This window comes from Amblyomma maculatum, chromosome 2, assembly GCF_055883805.1.
Source record: "Amblyomma maculatum isolate TAMU_Amacu chromosome 2, ASM5588380v1, whole genome shotgun sequence".
Classification (NCBI taxonomy): Eukaryota; Metazoa; Arthropoda; class Arachnida; order Ixodida; family Ixodidae; genus Amblyomma; species Amblyomma maculatum.
The window spans coordinates 70,008,290-70,028,271 of record NC_139345.1 but is presented as its reverse complement, the minus strand read 5'-3'; the positions used below and the strand labels follow the sequence as shown (position 1 = coordinate 70,028,271).

Below are 19,982 nucleotides of genomic sequence, written 5' to 3'. Positions count from 1 at the left end.
CGCCCTCGCTCTTGATCACGTTCTACGTGACGCTGGCGGTAACAAAGGACGTCCCACGTCCGCCGCTATGGCTGAGGGCGGCGCTGGTGAACACTCTCAAGGTTCGTATACAGACAACATAAATACCCAAGAAAGTAGCAGGGGGGACAGCGGCCGATGTAGCTCAGTTGGTAGAGCACCGGACGCGTTATTCGGAGGTCGTGGGTTCGGATCCCACCATCGGCACGTTGTTTTTTCTTCTACTTTGTGTCTAATTATATTTCCCCTAAACAGATTACATTACTAATTTCTGTGGTTATCGAAGTAAACATTAAAAAAAAAATGACATAAACATACCATCCCCAACGCTTTCCTTGGCCTCGCCGACTGTTGGCTTCTTTCCTTTATGTATTATAACGAGCACCCTCATTTCCCCTTGATTGATCTGCTTGTAGCTTACGGGGGTCTCGGTTCTGGCAGTCTTGAAGCCATAGGTAGCGTAAGAGGGTTCTAGCACAGCTTTCGCCCTCGCTCTTGATCACGTTCTACGTGACGCTGGCGGTAACAAAGGACGTCCCACGTCCGCCGCTATGGCTGAGGGCGGCGCTGGTGAACACTCTCAAGGTTCGTATACAGACAACATAAATACCCAAGAAAGTAGCAGGGGGGACAGCGGCCGATGTAGCTCAGTTGGTAGAGCACCGGACGCGTTATTCGGAGGTCGTGGGTTCGGATCCCACCATCGGCACGTTGTTTTTTCTTCTACTTTGTGTCTAATTATCTTTCCCCTAAACAGATTACATTACTAATTTCTGTGGTTATCGAAGTAAACATAAAAAAAAATGACATAAACATACCATCCCCAACGCTTTCCTTGGCCTCGCCGACTGTTGGCTTCTTTCCTTCATGTATTATAACGAGCACCCTCATTTCCCCTTGATTGATCTGCTTGTAGCTTACGGGGGTCTCGGTTCTGGCAGTCTTGAAGCCATAGGTAGCGTAAGAGGGTTCTAGCACAGCTTTCGCCCTCGCTCTTGATCACGTTCTACGTGACGCTGGCGGTAACAAAGGACGTCCCACGTCCGCCGCTATGGCTGAGGGCGGCGCTGGTGAACACTCTCAAGGTTCGTATACAGACAACATAAATACCCAAGAAAGTAGCAGGGGGGACAGCGGCCGATGTAGCTCAGTTGGTAGAGCACCGGACGCGTTATTCGGAGGTCGTGGGTTCGGATCCCACCATCGGCACGTTGTTTTTTCTTCTACTTTGTGTCTAATTATATTTCCCCTAAACAGATTACATTACTAATTTCTGTGGTTATCGAAGTAAACATTAAAAAAAAAATGACATAAACATACCATCCCCAACGCTTTCCTTGGCCTCGCCGACTGTTGGCTTCTTTCCTTCATGTATTATAACGAGCACCCTCATTTCCCCTTGATTGATCTGCTTGTAGCTTACGGGGGTCTCGGTTCTGGCAGTCTTGAAGCCATAGGTAGCGTAAGAGGGTTCTAGCACAGCTTTCGCCCTCGCTCTTGATCACGTTCTACGTGACGCTGGCGGTAACAAAGGACGTCCCACGTCCGCCGCTATGGCTGAGGGCGGCGCTGGTGAACACTCTCAAGGTTCGTATACAGACAACATAAATACCCAAGAAAGTAGCAGGGGGGACAGCGGCCGATGTAGCTCAGTTGGTAGAGCACCGGACGCGTTATTCGGAGGTCGTGGGTTCGGATCCCACCATCGGCACGTTGTTTTTTCTTCTACTTTGTATCTAATTATCTTTCCCCTAAACAGATTACATTACTAATTTCTGTGGTTATCGAAGTAAACATTAAAAAAAAATGACATAAACATACCATCCCCAACGCTTTCCTTGGCCTCGCCGACTGTTGGCTTCTTTCCTTCATGTATTATAACGAGCACCCTCATTTCCCCTTGATTGATCTGCTTGTAGCTTACGGGGGTCTCGGTTCTGGCAGTCTTGAAGCCATAGGTAGCGTAAGAGGGTTCTAGCACAGCTTTCGCCCTCGCTCTTGATCACGTTCTACGTGACGCTGGCGGTAACAAAGGACGTCCCACGTCCGCCGCTATGGCTGAGGGCGGCGCTGGTGAACACTCTCAAGGTTCGTATACAGACAACATAAATACCCAAGAAAGTAGCAGGGGGGACAGCGGCCGATGTAGCTCAGTTGGTAGAGCACCGGACGCGTTATTCGAAGGTCGTGGGTTCGGATCCCACCATTGGCACGTTGTTTTTTCTTCTACTTTGTGTCTAATTATCTTTCCCCTAAACAGATTACATTACTAATTTCTGTGGTTATCGAAGTAAACATAAAATAAAAATGACATAAACATACCATCCCCAACGCTTTCCTTGGCCTCGCCGACTGTTGGCTTCTTTCCTTCATGTATTATAACGAGCACCCTCATTTCCCCTTGATCCCACGTCTGCCGCTATGGCTGAGGGCGGCGCTGGTGAACACTCTCAAGGTTCGTATACAGACAACATAAATACCCAAGAAAGTAGCAGGGGGGACAGCGGCCGATGTAGCTCAGTTGGTAGAGCACCGGACGCGTTATTCGGATGTCGTGGGTTCGGATCCCACCATCGGCACGTTGTTTTTTCTTCTACTTTGTGTCTAATTATCTTTCCCCTAAACAGATTACATTACTAATTTCTGTGGTTATCGAAGTAAACATAAAAAAAAAATGACATAAACATACCATCCCCAACGCTTTCCTTGGCCTCGCCGACTGTTGGCTTCTTTCCTTCATGTATTATAACGAGCACCCTCATTTCCCCTTGATTGATCTGCATATATATATATATATATATATATATATATATATATATATATATATATATATATATATATATATATAGCATAAGTGAATAGACGTACTTGGTTGCTAGAGGTTGCATACAAGTGAAAAATTGCTTCATACTGTTTCCAAGTTTATTTGTAGTTGTCGTTTCGGCAGGAGCCCTGCCTTGAGAATTCAACGCTAGTTACCGACCCTTTGAGCACAAGGGATCCCGGTAGAGGGAATCTGCGCTGCTCAGAGCGCGTCTCTAATAGTTGGATGGATGGAACATTGGAGCGTCTCCTTTCAACGGGGTGGTAGCAATTGCTATCATGCTCGTTTTTTTGTCTTGAATTTTGTTTTAGAAGGGTAACTATACCTTTATTCTATTTATTGAATTTTTTGCTACATTACTAACATTGTGTAACTTTTCTAGTTTTCAGCCACCGGTCTTCCAATTGCTTCTTATCACATTCCACCGCAGATTCATTCACCAGACCACTGGTATCCCTAAACCCCAGGGTCTAAGGTAGAGTGACAGCGCCCGCATCAACATCCGGATGGATGCCATCACACTGGAGTATAAGATGTTCAATTGTTTCTGTGGATTTGCCACATACTGCACATGTTTCATCGTCTTGGTGAAATTTCTTTCCCCAGCTGCGTGTTCGACAGCCCCCTGATCATGGGGCCTTATAGAACACGCAGTCGAAAAAAAGTACACACCCAAGTCTCACACATTACGTGGCCCACCTGGGGCCCGTCAGGGCAATTTGGGCTTGGGCAACCACAATAACACACATGACAGCCCCCTTTAGGGATCAAGCGGGCAAGCCCAAATTGGGCTTTCCCCTGCTTTTTCCATCCGGGCATCATATAGGCGTGGAAAGGGCTAACAGAGTACATATTCCCACATCTGGCCCTCAAGGGTCCCACTTGGAAAATTTTAGGGCCGATGCAAATAACCTTTGGGCTTTAAGTAGGAAGAGCCTGGGCTAATCTAATTGGGGATGCCCACTCAAAAGCCGAATAGGTCCCGCATGGGCCGCGTCGGGGCTAAATACGGGTATGCCCGCAAATTGGCTTCATGGGACGCTTGAGGGGTACTTGAAGGAAGGTCGAACGAAAATTTGTAATTCATCCAGAAAATTCCTAGGCTGCCCCAAATAGGGCTGCCCACCAAAAACCTAGATAATTTCCGCATGGCCGTTAGCGGGGCAGGCAAGCACTCCTTCCCGCTTCTGTCTGCATCGGTCTCGTGCGGGGCAATTTAGGGCAGATGCGATGCAAATGTGAGCCTAAAGCAAATAGAAGACCGGCTAGTGCGATTGGGGCTGCCCAGGCAAGAGCCTAATAGGTCCCGCATGGTTTGAGGCCAGGCTGAAAAGCGAGCACCCCCCCCCCCACCCCCCGCTGCCCACACGGGTATTTCTTGGGATACTTGCGGGAAAATTCAACATATATTCGTAGTCCATGCGGTAAAAATAATAAAAGACAAATTGGGGCTACCCATGGAAGGCCGAAGTGGGTCCCAGATTGGCCGTAGGCGGGTTTACCGCTCTGGAGCGTCTCCACCCTATATTTAAGGCACCATTTTATTGATGTAATTCATGGTAAACCGGCCGATAATTGCCTCTTCTGGAGGTTTCACATAACTGTTCTAAGGATATCTATGCCATGAATAAAGACTATCTATTTTTATTCTAAAACCTACGGTAATTGTTATCTGTTGTAGGCCGTCATTGCACCCGCCACCGTTTCGGTGGTGGACGACGGCTGTTGTTGCGGCACGCGTCTTTCTCTCGCTCTTCGTTTTCTTTCTTCTCTATTTTTTCTTCTGTCGGCACGAGGCAGCGGAGGTGGCTCAGCTACAGAGCCAGTAGCAGGCCCGTGCATTTTCTTTTCCTTCTTCCTACAGCTACAACAACATAACAGTGGCATCACTAGTGATGTGGGCCAGTCCACATTATTGTAGTGTTGGAAATAAATTTCTCTCATGTTACATAGTGTCGCATACAAGCATACAAATAGTGCTTAATGTTTCACACTTGATGAATATTGGAACTTGGACATCCCCGAAAATGTCAGATTCAACCCATGAGGGCAGCACATGGGTCAGCCCGAAACGGACTGGCTTTCGCAAATCCCGCGCCTGTACAAATCAGGTATTGGAGGGATTAATCGACATAAAAATTAAAACCTTAATCAATGGGATGGCACTGCCTGCACAAATGTGGGACCCATTAATGATTCTGGTGTGCTGCCCACATTCGTCTACCTGGGCTGAATGCGGGCAGCCCACACGGATACAGATTGGGACCAATCGCGGCAAAATTGGGCAGCCCACGCGGGGCCCCTCTGGGTACGTGTTGCAAATCCCGCATGGGGCCCGTATGGGCTGCCCTCACAGGCCCGACGCGGGCCCCCACGTCATAGCCCACTTTGTGCTACTTGGGGAACTGTGTCAAAAATACGACAAGATATCCTGTATTTCTGCCGTAACCATCAGAGTTTTCTGTAGTTCTGTAGTAATTTTCTGTAGTTATGTAGTTTTTCTTAGTATATTTCTGTTGTCTGTATTTCTGTAGCACTTTTCTGTTGTAACTACAGAAATTTTTTATGTTATTACAAAATGTTCTGTTTTACGTTACAACAGGTTTCCCGTCAAAAACCGCACAGAAATTCTGTCGTAACATCAAAAACGTTTCTGTAGTTTTTTCCGACTGGGACATACATCTAGCTTCAAAAAGCAGGGCACTGCCTTTTGAGTTATCAAAGAAACCTTCCTTCCTAATCTGCCGGTTCCACTTTCGGTTTTGAGTTATCAAAGAAAGCTTCCTTCCTAATCTGCCTGTTCCACTTTCGGTATAGTTCTACACTGTTCCTTTTCCATAGAGTTTATCCAATTTACAATTTCTGTCTTTTATCTATTGTTTAACGCTCTTTATTTATCCGTCCTTTGACCAGCTTACTTGCTGGTTAGGTTTCCATAATTCTTTTCCTCCATTGGGAGTCAATAGTTCATTGATATCGGTATATATATACTTTAGCTGCCCACCTGTTACTGTCCAAATTCCTCAGGCATTCCTGACATATTTTACTCTGAGCTTCCCGTGCTTCGAAAGATGCTCAGCCGCTATCTCCCTGTACCGCCTCATTTGTGGGTTTGCCGTGGGCACCCAGTGCCATTCGTCCGACGGCTTTTTAATTTATTTCCAATGCACACTGCTTCCCTTGCTTTTGGGCACAAAAGCGCATTCCAGAAAGCATAAGCCCCGGCACCATAATTGCTTTCTAAATAACCCTCATCACCTGCTACCTAGCTGTTGTCCCCCAAGAATGCCCTATGCTTCATTATTCCGGCATTTCTGCGCCCTTTTGGCCTAAGTTATTGCTCATGCTCTTCAATATTTGTCAATCCTTCATTTACCCATACAACTAGATATATTTATATTCTGCTACTCTGGATATTTCATGGCCTTGTATTGGCCTTATATTGTCCTATAATTGGACAAGCAAGCGCCATCTAGATTTGAAATGAGGAATCATGTAGTAGGGCGGAGAGAGGAGGCGCCGAGGTGTGGCTGAGCCGGTCGGTGGATCGGAAGCTTCTTCCTGCGTTCATAGTTCTGCTATTTCAGCTTTGTTATCTTGAGAACGGAATTTTCTGCGGGCAATTTAAAAGGAATAAAAACGGCGTTCCCTAGCCCGCACGACTAAAAGCCCAACGGGCTTAAACCAATACACAATAAAAGATTGGCAAAAAATGTCGCATTGCAGAAAAGAAAAGACGGAAACAACAGCACAAAAATGATAAAAGAAATTAGGAAGTGTACATCAAAGCTGTTAACAGCTCGGGTGATGGGGGTGCTTCTCAGGCCAATTGTTTAAGAAGTGAATAACATTATTTATTCGGCTAACGATTCTGTAGTCCTTGCGACAGAAAGTATTAGCTTACTATGCTTGATTCTTGAGTGATTGAGTGACAGCGTGTTCTTAACTAACAGTATTTTTCTTGATGAAGGTATCTTGACTCACAATACTGTTCTTTAGTTCTTTTGTTCGCTTCGTCATCTAAATGTTCTCAACATCCACATTAGAATGCCACGTATGTCAGCCTTTAGTCTCCTGCTGTTCACGGCGGCTTCTTCCCGTTCATATCTCAGGGCGCATGCAAACTCACGAGCCGCGCTTAATGGTCTGATGCTCTATAAGGCTAAGCTCAAGCTCAGGAGTAGTTCAAATAGGCGGTCGTCACACCGCGTTCTAATCTCGCGTCATGCAAATCATAAAAGCGAAGAAAACGTCATTTGTATGTACGGTACGTACGACGAGAGGAGCCGAATTATCGAGCGGGATAAACCATGGAACAAACGACAAGCAAAATAGTCTACCGTACTCGTCCAGTCTCAAGAATCTAGGTCTGCTGCCTCTGTTCTCGTTTTTTTTTTTTTTTTTTACTGACTACATCTGAATAGAATGAAGAGCAGACTCATCTTCGTGGCCGACCACCTGTAAACGCCGCAGCATCATTTTGGTTTAGCGATATTTTTAGCCGCTCTTCCGCACCTCCAGCCGCGGTACCCACCGTCGTCCTACTGAAAGAAGGAAGTGGCGACAACTAGGTGCTTAATGTTTTCACTACATGACAAGCAACTTCCTGGTCGTCCAATTACCATATGCATCTAGTAGCCGTTGACAACCTACCCGTTTAAGTTGGGTGATATCAGTTATCTAGTGGATGCATTTGAGAGAAATGCGGATAACTGGCGGGAGCATCATATCTGCTATTTATGAGGAAAACATTGGAGCAAAGTATCACTTAAGAATAAGAAAGGCAAAAAAAATGAAGTTAATATACATTCCAAGTTGGATGAAAAGCAAAACAGGCTAGCACTTTTAAGGCGAAAGCCTTTAATGGCTCTTACGGCTTTCGTCTGTCCGTGCCGCGTATTTGGGTTTGCTTGGGACGGTGGCTCCGCGAGAGACAAATGACAGAAGAGACGAAGAAAGCGGGCTGTTCCGGCCAGCGGCTATCACTCCCCGCACTTCTCGCTCATTGGGTGCTGCGCGCGCGCCCCTTTTGTCGCCGCGCTTCTGGACGTCCTGCTCCCTGCACCTCTCGCTTGTTGGGTGTTGCGCGCGCGCGCCTTTTGTCGCCGCGCTTCTGGACGTTCTGCTGCTGAACGTTTTTTGCCCTGTAACGTCGTTTGTGCGCTTCACTGCCTACCTGCCGGGTAACGTCGCGTGTGCACGCTTCGGGCTGCTGCTGAATTTTTCGTTCGTGTAGCGCCGTACGCGCGCTCTTGGCTTCTGCTGAACTTTTTGCCTGCATTACCGGCTTCATTGTCATAGTGCGCTGCAGCAGAAGGCGACACTCCTGCCAAAGAAGTAGCAGCATTCTTCGGCGCTTGTGCTGTCCGTACGTGAAACTATGGCGGCTTCTTTGCCATTCACATGCGAGCTCGACAACGACAACAGCGTCGAGAACGTCAAATGCTTTCGTGTCGCCCTCAACACTGATGGGGACGCGTACGAGTGGCTGAGCAGCTACAGCAATGCTACGAGTACGTCGTGGGTAGTCGACTGGGAAGTGGCCGATCCTAAAAGGTATTTTACTACCTGACTTGGCATGTGCTCGTTCCTTGTAGTTTTCTCTTGATTAACTAATTTTGCTTACACCCAATGTTCTCTCTACTGAACTGAAAGTTTTTGGTTGTTTCATTTTGTGTGATAGTATCTGTGCATTCAATTTGTTGATGGCCCAGCATCATAATGCACAAGTTAATGTGGCTTCTTAGATGAAGAATAAATGAGTATAGTGTAATTTCAATGTATCATTTTTCTAATATATGAATTGAAACAAAAGTCTGCTTAGTTATGCTGGAATGTAAATTTATATTTTTAGATTGTAAGCTCTACTTCTTGGGATGCAACTTTGAATTCGCCTGGCATCATCCAAATGACCTTGAGTTGACATACCGCACTTTTCTTACGCCAAAAACTAATCTTTATTTTTAGGTGTCCACAGAAAAAGACAAATACTGCAACTTTCTTTTCCCATAAACCACTTATTATTATTAACAATCGCAGAATGAAACGGCAGTATGACCTGGTGCGGATGTCCACCGAAAACCTGCACCTTACTTTCCCCCAAAACACACTTAAAGTAAAAATATATAAAAAGCATAATAAAAAGTGGTGGGGCATTCTACTTTCCAATTTATTTCCAACCTACAAGTCGGGGGTCCCCCATGGAAAAAGCTACCACAGACAGCTTGACTGGGCCTTGGGGGCCTACAGGCAGCATCTCGCAGTGCATTTCACAGCACAATAAAAATGGATATGAACATGAGAGCAAAAGCAGCGTTTACACTTCCTAAAGAATTATACACACATCAGATATCATAAATGAATATGAACATCACAGTAATATTCATTGCCTCATCATAAAATTTGTTGATTCGTGTCTAAATGCGCTAAATGGAGCAGTAAAGTCAATGTGGGCTTTAGGTTTATTATAAAGTGATGGTATGCGGTAGTCAAGAGTGGCCCGGCCATAATTTTTTTTCGTGTATGTGGCACTGGTTTTACTTCCCTACGTAAGCTGTAAGCATGCAAGGGATGTGTGTATCATTTGGAGGGGTACATTTATGCATATAGAAAGACAGTTTGTAATCATATAATTTAGTTGCTTTAAGCATATGATGTTTAGTAAACAAGCGATCAGTAAATAGCTGGCTAGGGTTTCCATAAAAGTTGTCAAGAATTCGTAGCACCTTTTTTTGTAGCCGCTCTAGTTTATTATAATTATGGATGGTTGTAGCTCCTCAAACTAAAATGCAATATGAAAGACTAGAGTAGAAATTAGCAAAACATATTGCTTTTTTGAGCTTTACTGGAAGTAATCCTCTCAGCTTATAGAGACAGCCAACTGTTTTGCTTAATTCTATCGCCAACTTGCTAGCATGTGTGTTCCACGACATGGTTTCTTCAAACCAGACGCCTACAAATTTTTCTGAAGTCACACACTGCAATGCTGCACCTTGAAAGTGTAGGACTAGCTCAGTGTCACAGACTTTGTTATGAGGCTCGAAATAATACATTTAGGATTTTTAACATTCAAAGTTTGCTCAAATAACTATTTATGACAGTGTTCAATTTGGTAAAGGTTTGTGCGGAGAAAAAAATATTTGTGTCATCAGCGTACATGACCAGTTTCGGTGAAAGAGGCAAATTGCACGTCATTAATACATGTCGGGATACATGTAAAAACTGGGATGTGGTCACTGATATAAAGGGAAAGCACACCTGATAAGCACTGGTCACAATGTACAATTGGTAATGCAGATATCTAGAAGTGTGGCACCGGTATCGGTAACATGGGTAGGCAAGGAAATTATATTCGAACAAGTGGAAGCGCGAAGTATGGTTTCTAGGCACTCAGAAGATGAATCTTCACCAAGCATATTGATATTCACATCACCCATAACTAAGAAGGCTCCTTGCATTGAATGGAGGCTTGACAACAAAGTTTTCATTAATTCAAAAAATTGGGTTTTGTATCCTAATAGTGGCCTATGGACAGCTGCTATAAGAATATTTTTTAACCTTACCATAAAGCACTCAACACTGGTGTAATGCATGGTTATTCGCCGAGAACTTCGCAGGCAATTGAGGCTTTGCTTTTTACCTCTTAAGGTGAAGCTTGAGCATCCCCCTAATGCAAACCCCCTCTACAACCTTGCTTAAGCATGTCAAACCACACTTCCCATAGCTTTTGCTTGTCACTATTTTGAAGCCATTCTTATAGCCCCCCATTTTTTCCCTAGGATTGTATTCCACAAAAGGTGGAGATGCCAGCATAGCAGTCGCAACAAGACTGCTGGCCGGAACGCTACAAACTGCCCAGCCTTCGTTGACATAAAAGTCAAGAAAGTCACAAAGGACACAAAGATGAGGGATGGCTTCTTGAAGCGAACTGTGCCGCTGCCTGCTGTCATCAGGGTCAGGGATGACCATAATCATGCTACTGACTGCGCGGATGGCCTGCGGTTGCTGCGGAGCACGTCTGACACTCTGGCAGCATTTCATTCCTACTTTAATGATGGCCACAGCCCAGCAGAGGCCATAGCACTACACCAACGAAAGCTGGAAGTAGAGGATGACGGGCTAGAAAAACTGGCGAGTGGTGCTGTAAACCCGAGTGCCAACACAGTCTACAACTGGTACCGGGTCTGGCGGAAGGAACACTTTGGCAGTACTGCAGATCCTTTGACTAAGCTGGCTGAAAAGGCACCAGCCTATCTTCATAACGGTAAGTTGCAATATGCTCAACAGTACTATGTGATGGAGAAATTTTTTTTTGCGATTTTATAGCCTCAGGGCATAAATCCATAACGTTGTTGCAGCCTGGAAAGGCCGACATCTGAGGTTGCATTACAGTTTTCTTTTCCCTTCTAGAGGCCACGTCAGGCTTTAACCATAAAGCTTCGGAGCAATGGCCATGTTAGTCTCCACTTTTCAATACCTGGAACTTTGAGATTTGCAGGCCAAACAGTCAGTTCTCTGTCTCGTGAACATTGTACCTGCCACAGGAGCCGCTAACATAGTAATAGGCCTGGTGCATGAAAATGCAATGTAGACAAATCCCACTGGTTTCATGTGGTATTTAATGTTTTAGCGTTACAAGCTGCAGTGAATATTTTCATATCTTAAACTTGTCATGAGCATGCATCTAGCCTGTGAGAGTTGATAGTGGGTATAACATGTTAAGTTGGCAGGAGCAATATAAAGTGACATGTCTGTGTTTGTACTGCGTCACATAAAATACCCCAGAAAAAAGATTGAATGGCTAAGATTCAAAACCATGAATTTCTCACAGCCTCATAGACACCATATGATTGCCATGTTACTTGCTGGATAAGGTGAACATGGCTTATACTAAGTGAAATGCAAAATCTCGTGATATGAAGGTGAAAAAAAGGGTGAATGCACCATAAGAATGATACGGTGCAAACAAGGCATAAAAGAAAGTGTACAATAGCCTATAAAAGGTGTTTGCAGTCATTAGCTTGATAACTGTTTGCCAGCAGTGAAACCTTACTCCTGGATAGCACAAACAGTAATTATTTCGTCTTTTTTGTGTCCTGTTTAATGATCCGACATCTAAAATATCATTTATGAAAAACTTCCCAATTCAATCAACCACACTATCAAAATAAAAAAAGAAATTCCTCTGCGTGTTTTCCATGATTCCAGAGACTTCTGACTTTTGTTACATGCACAGCTCTACAAAGCCCTCAATTATATACGCATATCTGCTCAGCAAGGGCGCCCTATTAAAAATCGGTTTTAAAAATTATGTGTGGAAAGCCATGATAAACAGTAAACTGTATTGGGTGAGTTAAAAGTAGTTCACATTGTGGAAAAGTGCAAAAGAGACAAAGGACAGAGAAAGGAGAGGACGACACGGGTGCTGTCTAACAACTAAGATTTATTAGAAAGTATATACGGTGAAATGTGCGAAACCAAAACAAAACATCAAGGATTATGCTGCAATGAAAGGCACTTATCAATGAAGGCTATCTCATTTCCTTGTAACACAAAAGACTGTTATGCTACACATGTGACCGGCTTCTTAGCAATGCAGTAAGCTTCAAAAATATCCCTGCCTATCTGGTTGTTGCTGTAGTAATGGGTCGTAGTGTTATGCAAAGCCAGATAGCAATTATGCTTTCTGGTAGGCTGGAGTCTTTCTTACACACGGAATTGAAGCTTACAGGTTTGTCATGTAGTATAACAGCAATGTTTTGTGTCTCAGAATATTTACATAATTTTCTTTTCATGCTGTATTTACTACTGCTTTCATTTGAGAATCCGAAATAAAATTTCTCATTACCACCTATTATTTACACTTGAAATGTATACAAAATATAGTGCATTCACTTCATTCTATTTTCATGTGTTAATTTAATGCAGGCACCACATTATTTCCGGTCAAAAATAAGTAAATAACCTAAACGGAGGCCATTTGCTACACAACAAGGGTGGGACCAAAGAGGGTCTTACTGCTCCTGATATCACAGAAGCACAGGCGGTTCTCGCACAATTGCTGCCTTCCCCATATAGTCATTTGTGAACACATTTCTACTCTCTAATAAATTATCTTTCAGGCAAAAGAAATAATTGCATTGATCAACACCACAAATTAGGAGATGATATAAATATTCTCCCTAATGCTTTCCTTCATTTCAGTGACTGTCAGCCTTACCCTTTCTCCACAATGAAATCATGCCATACTAGGCATCTCTCTTGGCCTGTATATACCTACCTAAAGGTTTAGAAAAATTCAGAAATTGTTGTCATCATAATCACAGATGAACACCACACTTAATGCATACTAATGCTCTGAAGTTTCACTTTCTAAGAACAATTTCCGAGTGGCAAGCTCTACCTCTACAAATGGTATTGATTACCATTGGCAACAAACTTTATAGCATATTTTAGAAAATGCATTTGTCGTATACTGCAATTTTATTTCATGTTTTTAATTAATGTTTGCCTTCTCATTGCATTTTGCTTTTATTTTCTACCTCCCTGCTTGGATCTAAAGAAAGGTCTCTATTATTTTGTACGAAAATAGTGTTCTGGTTACGTCACATGAAGCATTGACACAGTCGATAGTACAAGGTTAAAAGCACGTGTCACCTTTCGCAGGGATCGATGTCAGGATCACAAAATCTGAAGATGGTACCAGCTGGGCAGCTCTTATAGTCACCCAAATAATGAAGAGGACGCTAGGGCTGACTTCTGCCAAGGAGATTATATTCATCGACAGCACAGCCTCATGCGATGAGTCCCAAAGCAGCGTAACGCTGGTACTTGCAGCGACCGTGGTTGGAGCGCTGCCGCTAGCGGTCCTGCTGCACAGCTCTCAAAGCACCGAGAGCTACAAAGCTGCTTTTGGCCTGCTCAAGCAGAGCTACCCGACGTGCTTCGGTGGTGCTCATGTAAGCATTAATGTGCATAGTGTTCATAACGGACCAAGTCATAATTACAGTTAGGTGCACAATTGTGAATTGATCTTGCCTCTCTCCTGCTCTGTTGGAAAGGGGGAGAACAAAATGAAACATTCTGCAAATTTAATCTGACCTGTTGCATACACAAATCAACTTATAAATTTTCACCACCACAGTTTTTAAATAATAATTCCCAAAGACTATGTAATAAAAATACAGCATTAGCTTCCAATTCATTTTATAAGGTAATAGGCAAAGGCTATAAAAATTCTACATATCGTGATCATCAGCCAGACTATACCCACTGTAGGGCGAGGACCTCTCCCATATTCCTCCAACTAACCCAGTTCTGTGCTAGCTGCATCCACTTGACACCTGCAAACTTCTTAACCTCATCTGCCCACCTAACTTTCTGCCTCCCCCTGCTACGCTTTCCTGCCTTTGGAATCCAGTTTGTTACCGTCAGCTACCATTGGTTGTAGCTAATATCGCTAATACAGTTTTCGCCTTCTTTCTTGATATGAAAAGCTTCAAGTGCCAACCGCGTGTTTATTTTTGCTTCTGCCAAGAATCGTTGTCTCATGAAATCGCGGTGCACACTCGCAAGCAAGAATATGGGACACGAGATGAACACCTTTGTCATCTTTCTTAACATTTAGCGCATGCTCCCTCAGTCGCTTATTAATACAGCGGCCAGTCTGCCCGATGTACGTCTTCCCGCAGGAAAGTGGGATGGAATACACCACTCCAATGGTGCAAAGAACATGAGTAGTTCGGTGCCTGATTTGGCAGCCAAGACGCCCATCACTGCACGTGCGGGAGCAGAGCTTAGGGATAGAATGCCTCTTTGCTATCTTCTTCATATGGTGTGACACATTATGAAAATAAGGGGCCATCACCGGCCTGAACGTTTCACGTTTGGCCTCCAGGAGGTCTGAGGCCAAACGTGAAACATTCAGGCCGGTGGTGGTCCCTTCCGCAGAATCCGCAGCTTTTTTCTGTGTTATGAGCACAGCCCAGTCTCCAATATGGCAGTGCCCGTTGGCCAATTTTGAAAAGGTTAATAACAGGCTACACAAATACCTTCAATAGGTCTCTCTTGCCACTGGCCATTGATGAATGGAATTCGATTCCGAAATCTATAGTCCAGGAATGTCTGAACTTGAAATTTAGACTGTTAATATCAGTCCAAATTGCTAAATTAAAATGAGCAGCATTTTGACTTAAATTTTTCTTAACTACCTTACTGTAGCCTCAAAAGTGAGTTTTGCTTTGTTCGCTCTCTCAAATTTTACTAACATATACGACCTGTCATTTGTCTGCGTAGCCTCAAAAGTGAGTTTTGCTTTGTTCGCTCTCTCAAATTTTACTAGCATATACGACCTGTCATTTGTCTGCATACTACTTTGTGCATATTGTGCTTCTATAAACCGCCTTAATGTGTAAGCATATGCTGACATGAATGCACTGGTGCCCTTGACCATTTGGTTTTTGCATTGTTCTATTGTTATGCACTGTATTGCAATGTTGTTACCATGCCTTTTTGTTTGTTTTCCATTGTATAAAAAATCTACGACAATGAACATTCTCTACTAGTCCTTGCTTCCCCAAAAATAATGCCCGCTCAAGGTCTTTAAGGATCAATCAATGATGACGGTAACAGTCTGGAAGGTAGAAGAACGAAACAACCAGATGTTAACCGAGTAAAAAGCTAGTCTAACTGATCTGTGTGTGTGCCTGTGTATGTGCCAATAAATGTGAAATACCAATAAAATCTTGTAAATAATTGATTAGAAAGAAGAAAAAAAAAACAACCACAGGTCACTGGTGGGATACAAACCTGTGAACCTCGAATATAGTGTCTGGTACTCTTATCAACTAAGCTACAATAGTGGTTATTCAGTGTTCAAGTTTGCTCAATATTTGTGTGGCGTGTAACCTACACTTGACGGTGCTCACCAGAACCACCCTTGTCGGTGGTCCTCAGCTGTCATGTGGAATGTCAACTTAAAGGAAGAGTGGGAGCTGGGCGCTACCTGCGACATCAAGGCTTTCAGAAACAAGGCCCATATGGCAAACATTAGGCTAATCAGCAAACAAATGCAGGGAGAACAAGGTGCTCATTACATTATAATATATATATATCTCGTGAGGCAGACAGTCGCACCAGCGAATTCACCTTTCTATTTCAGATAAGCCGAAGCAGCAGCTACTGACTAGCCCCAGCTCATCACCACTTCGTCTTTTTCCCACGACTTGATAATGATTACACTTAGATGAAGATGAAGTTCACTCACACTGCTTACAACCTTCCCCCTCCAAAACGAAAGCGACCATCCTGGTCGTAAATTATAGCTTAAGGTCGGCAGTTAGTGTTTAAAACGCGACATATGCACTACTTCGGTGTCAGTGCCGCGACACCGGTGATCGCGAACAGGCGATGCAGGTGTGATGAGATAGTTGAAAAAGTTTGTTCTAGAACCGTGTACGAGCCAATAAAACGGCTCAGAAACCTTTCACACAGGCCGGGGATGCGAGTAGACGTCCAGAGTAGCACTTCGTCTCCAGGGCTGAAAGACACTGAGCGATGGGTTGTATCATATGTGCTTTTCCTGGAAGCTTGAGTGGCTTCAGTTTGAAGGCGGGCACAATCACGGCAGTGGGTGATACGAGACACAAACTGTTCATGGGAAGGTGCGGCAGAAGGAGTGGAAACTGAGAAGAAAGATGCTTTGAGTGAGAAGGTACGGTGGTGGCCATAAACAAGAAAAAATGGAGAGTAGGTGGTGGTTTGTTGAACGGCAGTGTTGTAGGCGAAGGTGACAAAGGGGAGTAAAGAGTCCCAGTTGTTGTGCTGAGGGTGAATATAGGTGGATAGAATATCAGAAAGGGTGCGATGAAAGTGTTCCGTGAGACCATTGGTCTGAGGGTGGTAAGGAGATGTAGTTTTGTGCACTGTGCCTGAAGCATGAAGCACTGCGGCGAGGACGGTGGAGAGGAACGACTTACCACGATTGCTAAGGAGGAGGCGAGGGCCGCCGTGGAGAAGTATGGTGTGGATGAAGAAGTTGACGATTTCGGAAGCGGAGGTGGAAGGAAGTGGTGCGACTTCAGCGTATCGGGTGAGGTGGTCAACGGCAGTAACGACTCGGCAGTTGCCAGCTGGAGTCAAGCGCAGGGGGCCATATAAGTCTATTCCGACGACTTGAGAGGCGTGAAAGGACATAGGAGAGGTTGTAAGAGACTGGCAGGAGGCGACGTAGACCGCTTGCAGCGTTGACAAGGGATGCAAGACACTACATATTTCAATAGTGAGGTTGAAAGGCCAGGCCAGAGGAAACGACTTTTGATGCGGTCGTAGGTTTTGTGGTATCTAAGGTGACCTGCGGTAAGGTCGTTGTGAAATCCTTGTAGAATTTGAGGACGCAGGGAAGAAGGAATTACGGGAACCCAGGTGTGGCCCAGTGGGCTGTAGTTGTGCCAAAATAATGTGCCATTCTGTAACTTGAAATGTTTGAGCCGAAAACAGAGACGGGCATTTGGAGGTCTCATAACACCGGTGAGACCATCAATCAGCTTTCGACAGTAAGGGTCAGCACTCTGGTGGTGAGCCAGATTACAGTCTATGTCTGGCATGGGAGCAATAGAGGCGGCGCTCAAATAAAGAGTGGATAACTGTAGAGTTTAAATCGCGTGACTCCGTTGGGACAGGAGAGGAATGTGAGGACATGTGTTGCGATGGCGAAGCAATAGGGCAACGAGAGAGAGCGTCGGCGTCCTTGTGCTTCTTGCCCGATTTGTAAGTGACAGTGAAGTCGTACTCTTGAAGGCAGAGGATCCACCGCCCGAGACGACCGGACAAATTTTTCAAAGAGGATAATCAGCATAGGGCGTGGTGGTCAGTGATGGCCGTGAAGTGACGGCCGTACAGGTAAGGATGAAACTTCTGAACAGCCCAGATGACTGTGAGACATTCTTGCTCGGTAATAGTGCAGTTTTGTTCCACAGTAGTCAGAGTTCGGTGTGCATAGGCAACAACATTTTCTGTAGAGATGTCTTGGCGTTGCAGAAGGACAGCGCCAATGCCATGGCTAGTGGCGTCGGTGTGCAAAATAGTCGGAGCTTTGTCATCAAAATCGCAGAGGATAGGACCCGAAGTCGGAGCACGCTTCAGAATTTCAAATGCTTCTTCGCAGCAAGAGACCAGACGAAAGGCATATCGGTGTGAAGAAGCGCATGTAAAGGTGAGGCAATAGAGGCTGAATCGCGGATGAATTTGTGGAAGTATGATGCCAAGCCGAGGAAACTGCGGAGATCTTTGACCCTAGTCGGGTGGGGAAAGTGCAGCGCAGCAGCGATTTTGTTCAGGGTCAGGCTTATTTCCTTCGCTGCCTACGAGATGGCCAAGAACTAATAGATTTTCAATGTAAAATGGCATTCCTTCGTGTTTAGCTGTAGGCCGGCACTGGAAAGAGCTGTCAAAACTTTATCGAGATGACTAAAATGATCAGAAAATGATGTCGCCTAAGTAACAGAGACATGTTTTCCATTTGAGGCCGCGGAGAACTGTGTCAATCATGCGCCCGAACGTAGCAGGAGTGTTGCAGAGTCCAAATGGCATTACATTGAATTCGTATAAACCGTTGGGTGTTGCAAAAGCGGTCTTCCTTTTATCATCTTCATGCATGGAGATCTGCCATTAGCCTGATCTTAAGTCAAGGCTGAAAAAAAATTGGGCACCTTGTAAAAAGTCGAGGGCGTTGTCAATTCGTGGGAGGGGATACACATCCTTGTGAGTGATTCTATTCAGAGCACGGAAATCTACACAAAACTGAACCGGCTTTTTTTTTTGCACTAGCACAACAACAACAGGCGGTGACCAAGAACTGGACAATGGGCATATGATGTTGCGTGCAAGCATGTCACGAACATTTTCCTGAATAACCTTGCGCTCAGTTGAAGGCATACGATATGGCTGGCGCCTAACTATGCCTGATCCGTCAGTGTGGATGCGATGCGTTGCTGCAGCGGGTTGACCCAATGCGCCGAAATTGACATCGAACGGGTCTGCGTGCTTGTTCAATATAGCGAGCAATGCGTCTGTCTGGTCTGCTGTCAGGTCGGTGCTGATTGTGTGGCGAAGTGCTGCACTGAGCGAGGCAGGGGATGAATCATAGCGATCAGAGTCGGAAATGGGAAGAAGAGCGACAGGCTGGGCGGAAGCAACTGATGCAACAGTAGAGCCGCGGCACAGAAGAATAGGCTCCGATGTGGTGTTGAAGGCAGCAAGAAGAGAACCGCTACAAAATCGAAGAAGGGACACGATGATGATAACACCTCTTGACAGGAGATGAGGGCTGGGTGTACTCAGGACGTCACCATCGGTGACGGCGTCAGAAGTCACAGAAAGAATATCTTCGTTGTCCGGATAGAGGACGTTATCGGCAACCATAACTAAGCGGGAGGAAGGTCGTTCTCTATCAGCAACAACGCTGCCTGCAGTGACCTCAAGAGTGGGAGCGAAACACTTAATGTCTGCTGAGGCGTTTTGGAGGAAATCCCAGCCGAAGATGAGTTGATGGACACAGGAGGATACGACAGCAAACTCAATGAAGTGCAAGATACCGTCAATGATGACTCGGGCTGTGCACGCTTCACAAGGGTTAATATTCTCTCCATTTGCAGCACGTAAAGCAGGACTGTTGTAAGGAGTGCACACTTTTCGGAGTTTTAAACACAAGTCAAGCTGCATAACGGAAAAAGCGGCACCAGTATCAATTAAAGCTTCCAGTACATTTCCTTCAACGAATAGAGTCGACATGTTCGATTGGAGCAGTGGAGGAATTGGAGCGACGGCAGACAGTGCAGTTTTACCTCCGGAAACTGCACAGGCTAGTTTTCCGTGCGGCAGGCAGAAGCTGAAGATGGGGGTGAAGGGGAGACAAAGTCCGCTGAAAGGGTGATGGGGAGCGGCGAAGCGATGGCCGTGCTGTCATAGACAGGTCAGGGGAAGTCGACGGAGGTCATTGTTGGTGTAATATTGGTGAGGCGTAAGCTGGTACGCGTCGTCACGTCAAACGTACCTGTAGCTCGCACGCTCATCTCGCAGTCATCGGCGACAGACGCGTGTAACATGGCCGCGGATGCCGCAGTAGAAACAAACTGGACGAGGT

At 45.1% G+C, this 19,982-nt stretch overlaps 1 protein-coding gene across 1 annotated transcript; it reads left to right on the top strand.

Moving 5' to 3' along the window:
- Nucleotides 1-7,872: 7,872 nt before the first annotated feature.
- Nucleotides 7,873-16,069, top strand: LOC146198939 (uncharacterized). The gene is made up of 5 exons (XM_084592007.1): nt 7,873-8,398; nt 10,621-11,105; nt 13,508-13,800; nt 15,772-15,925; nt 16,002-16,069. Exons 1-5 carry the CDS (start codon nt 8,223-8,225, stop codon nt 16,067-16,069), a joined length of 1,176 nt encoding a protein of 391 aa, XP_084448133.1. The 5' UTR covers nt 7,873-8,222.
- Nucleotides 16,070-19,982: the final 3,913 nt, after the last annotated feature.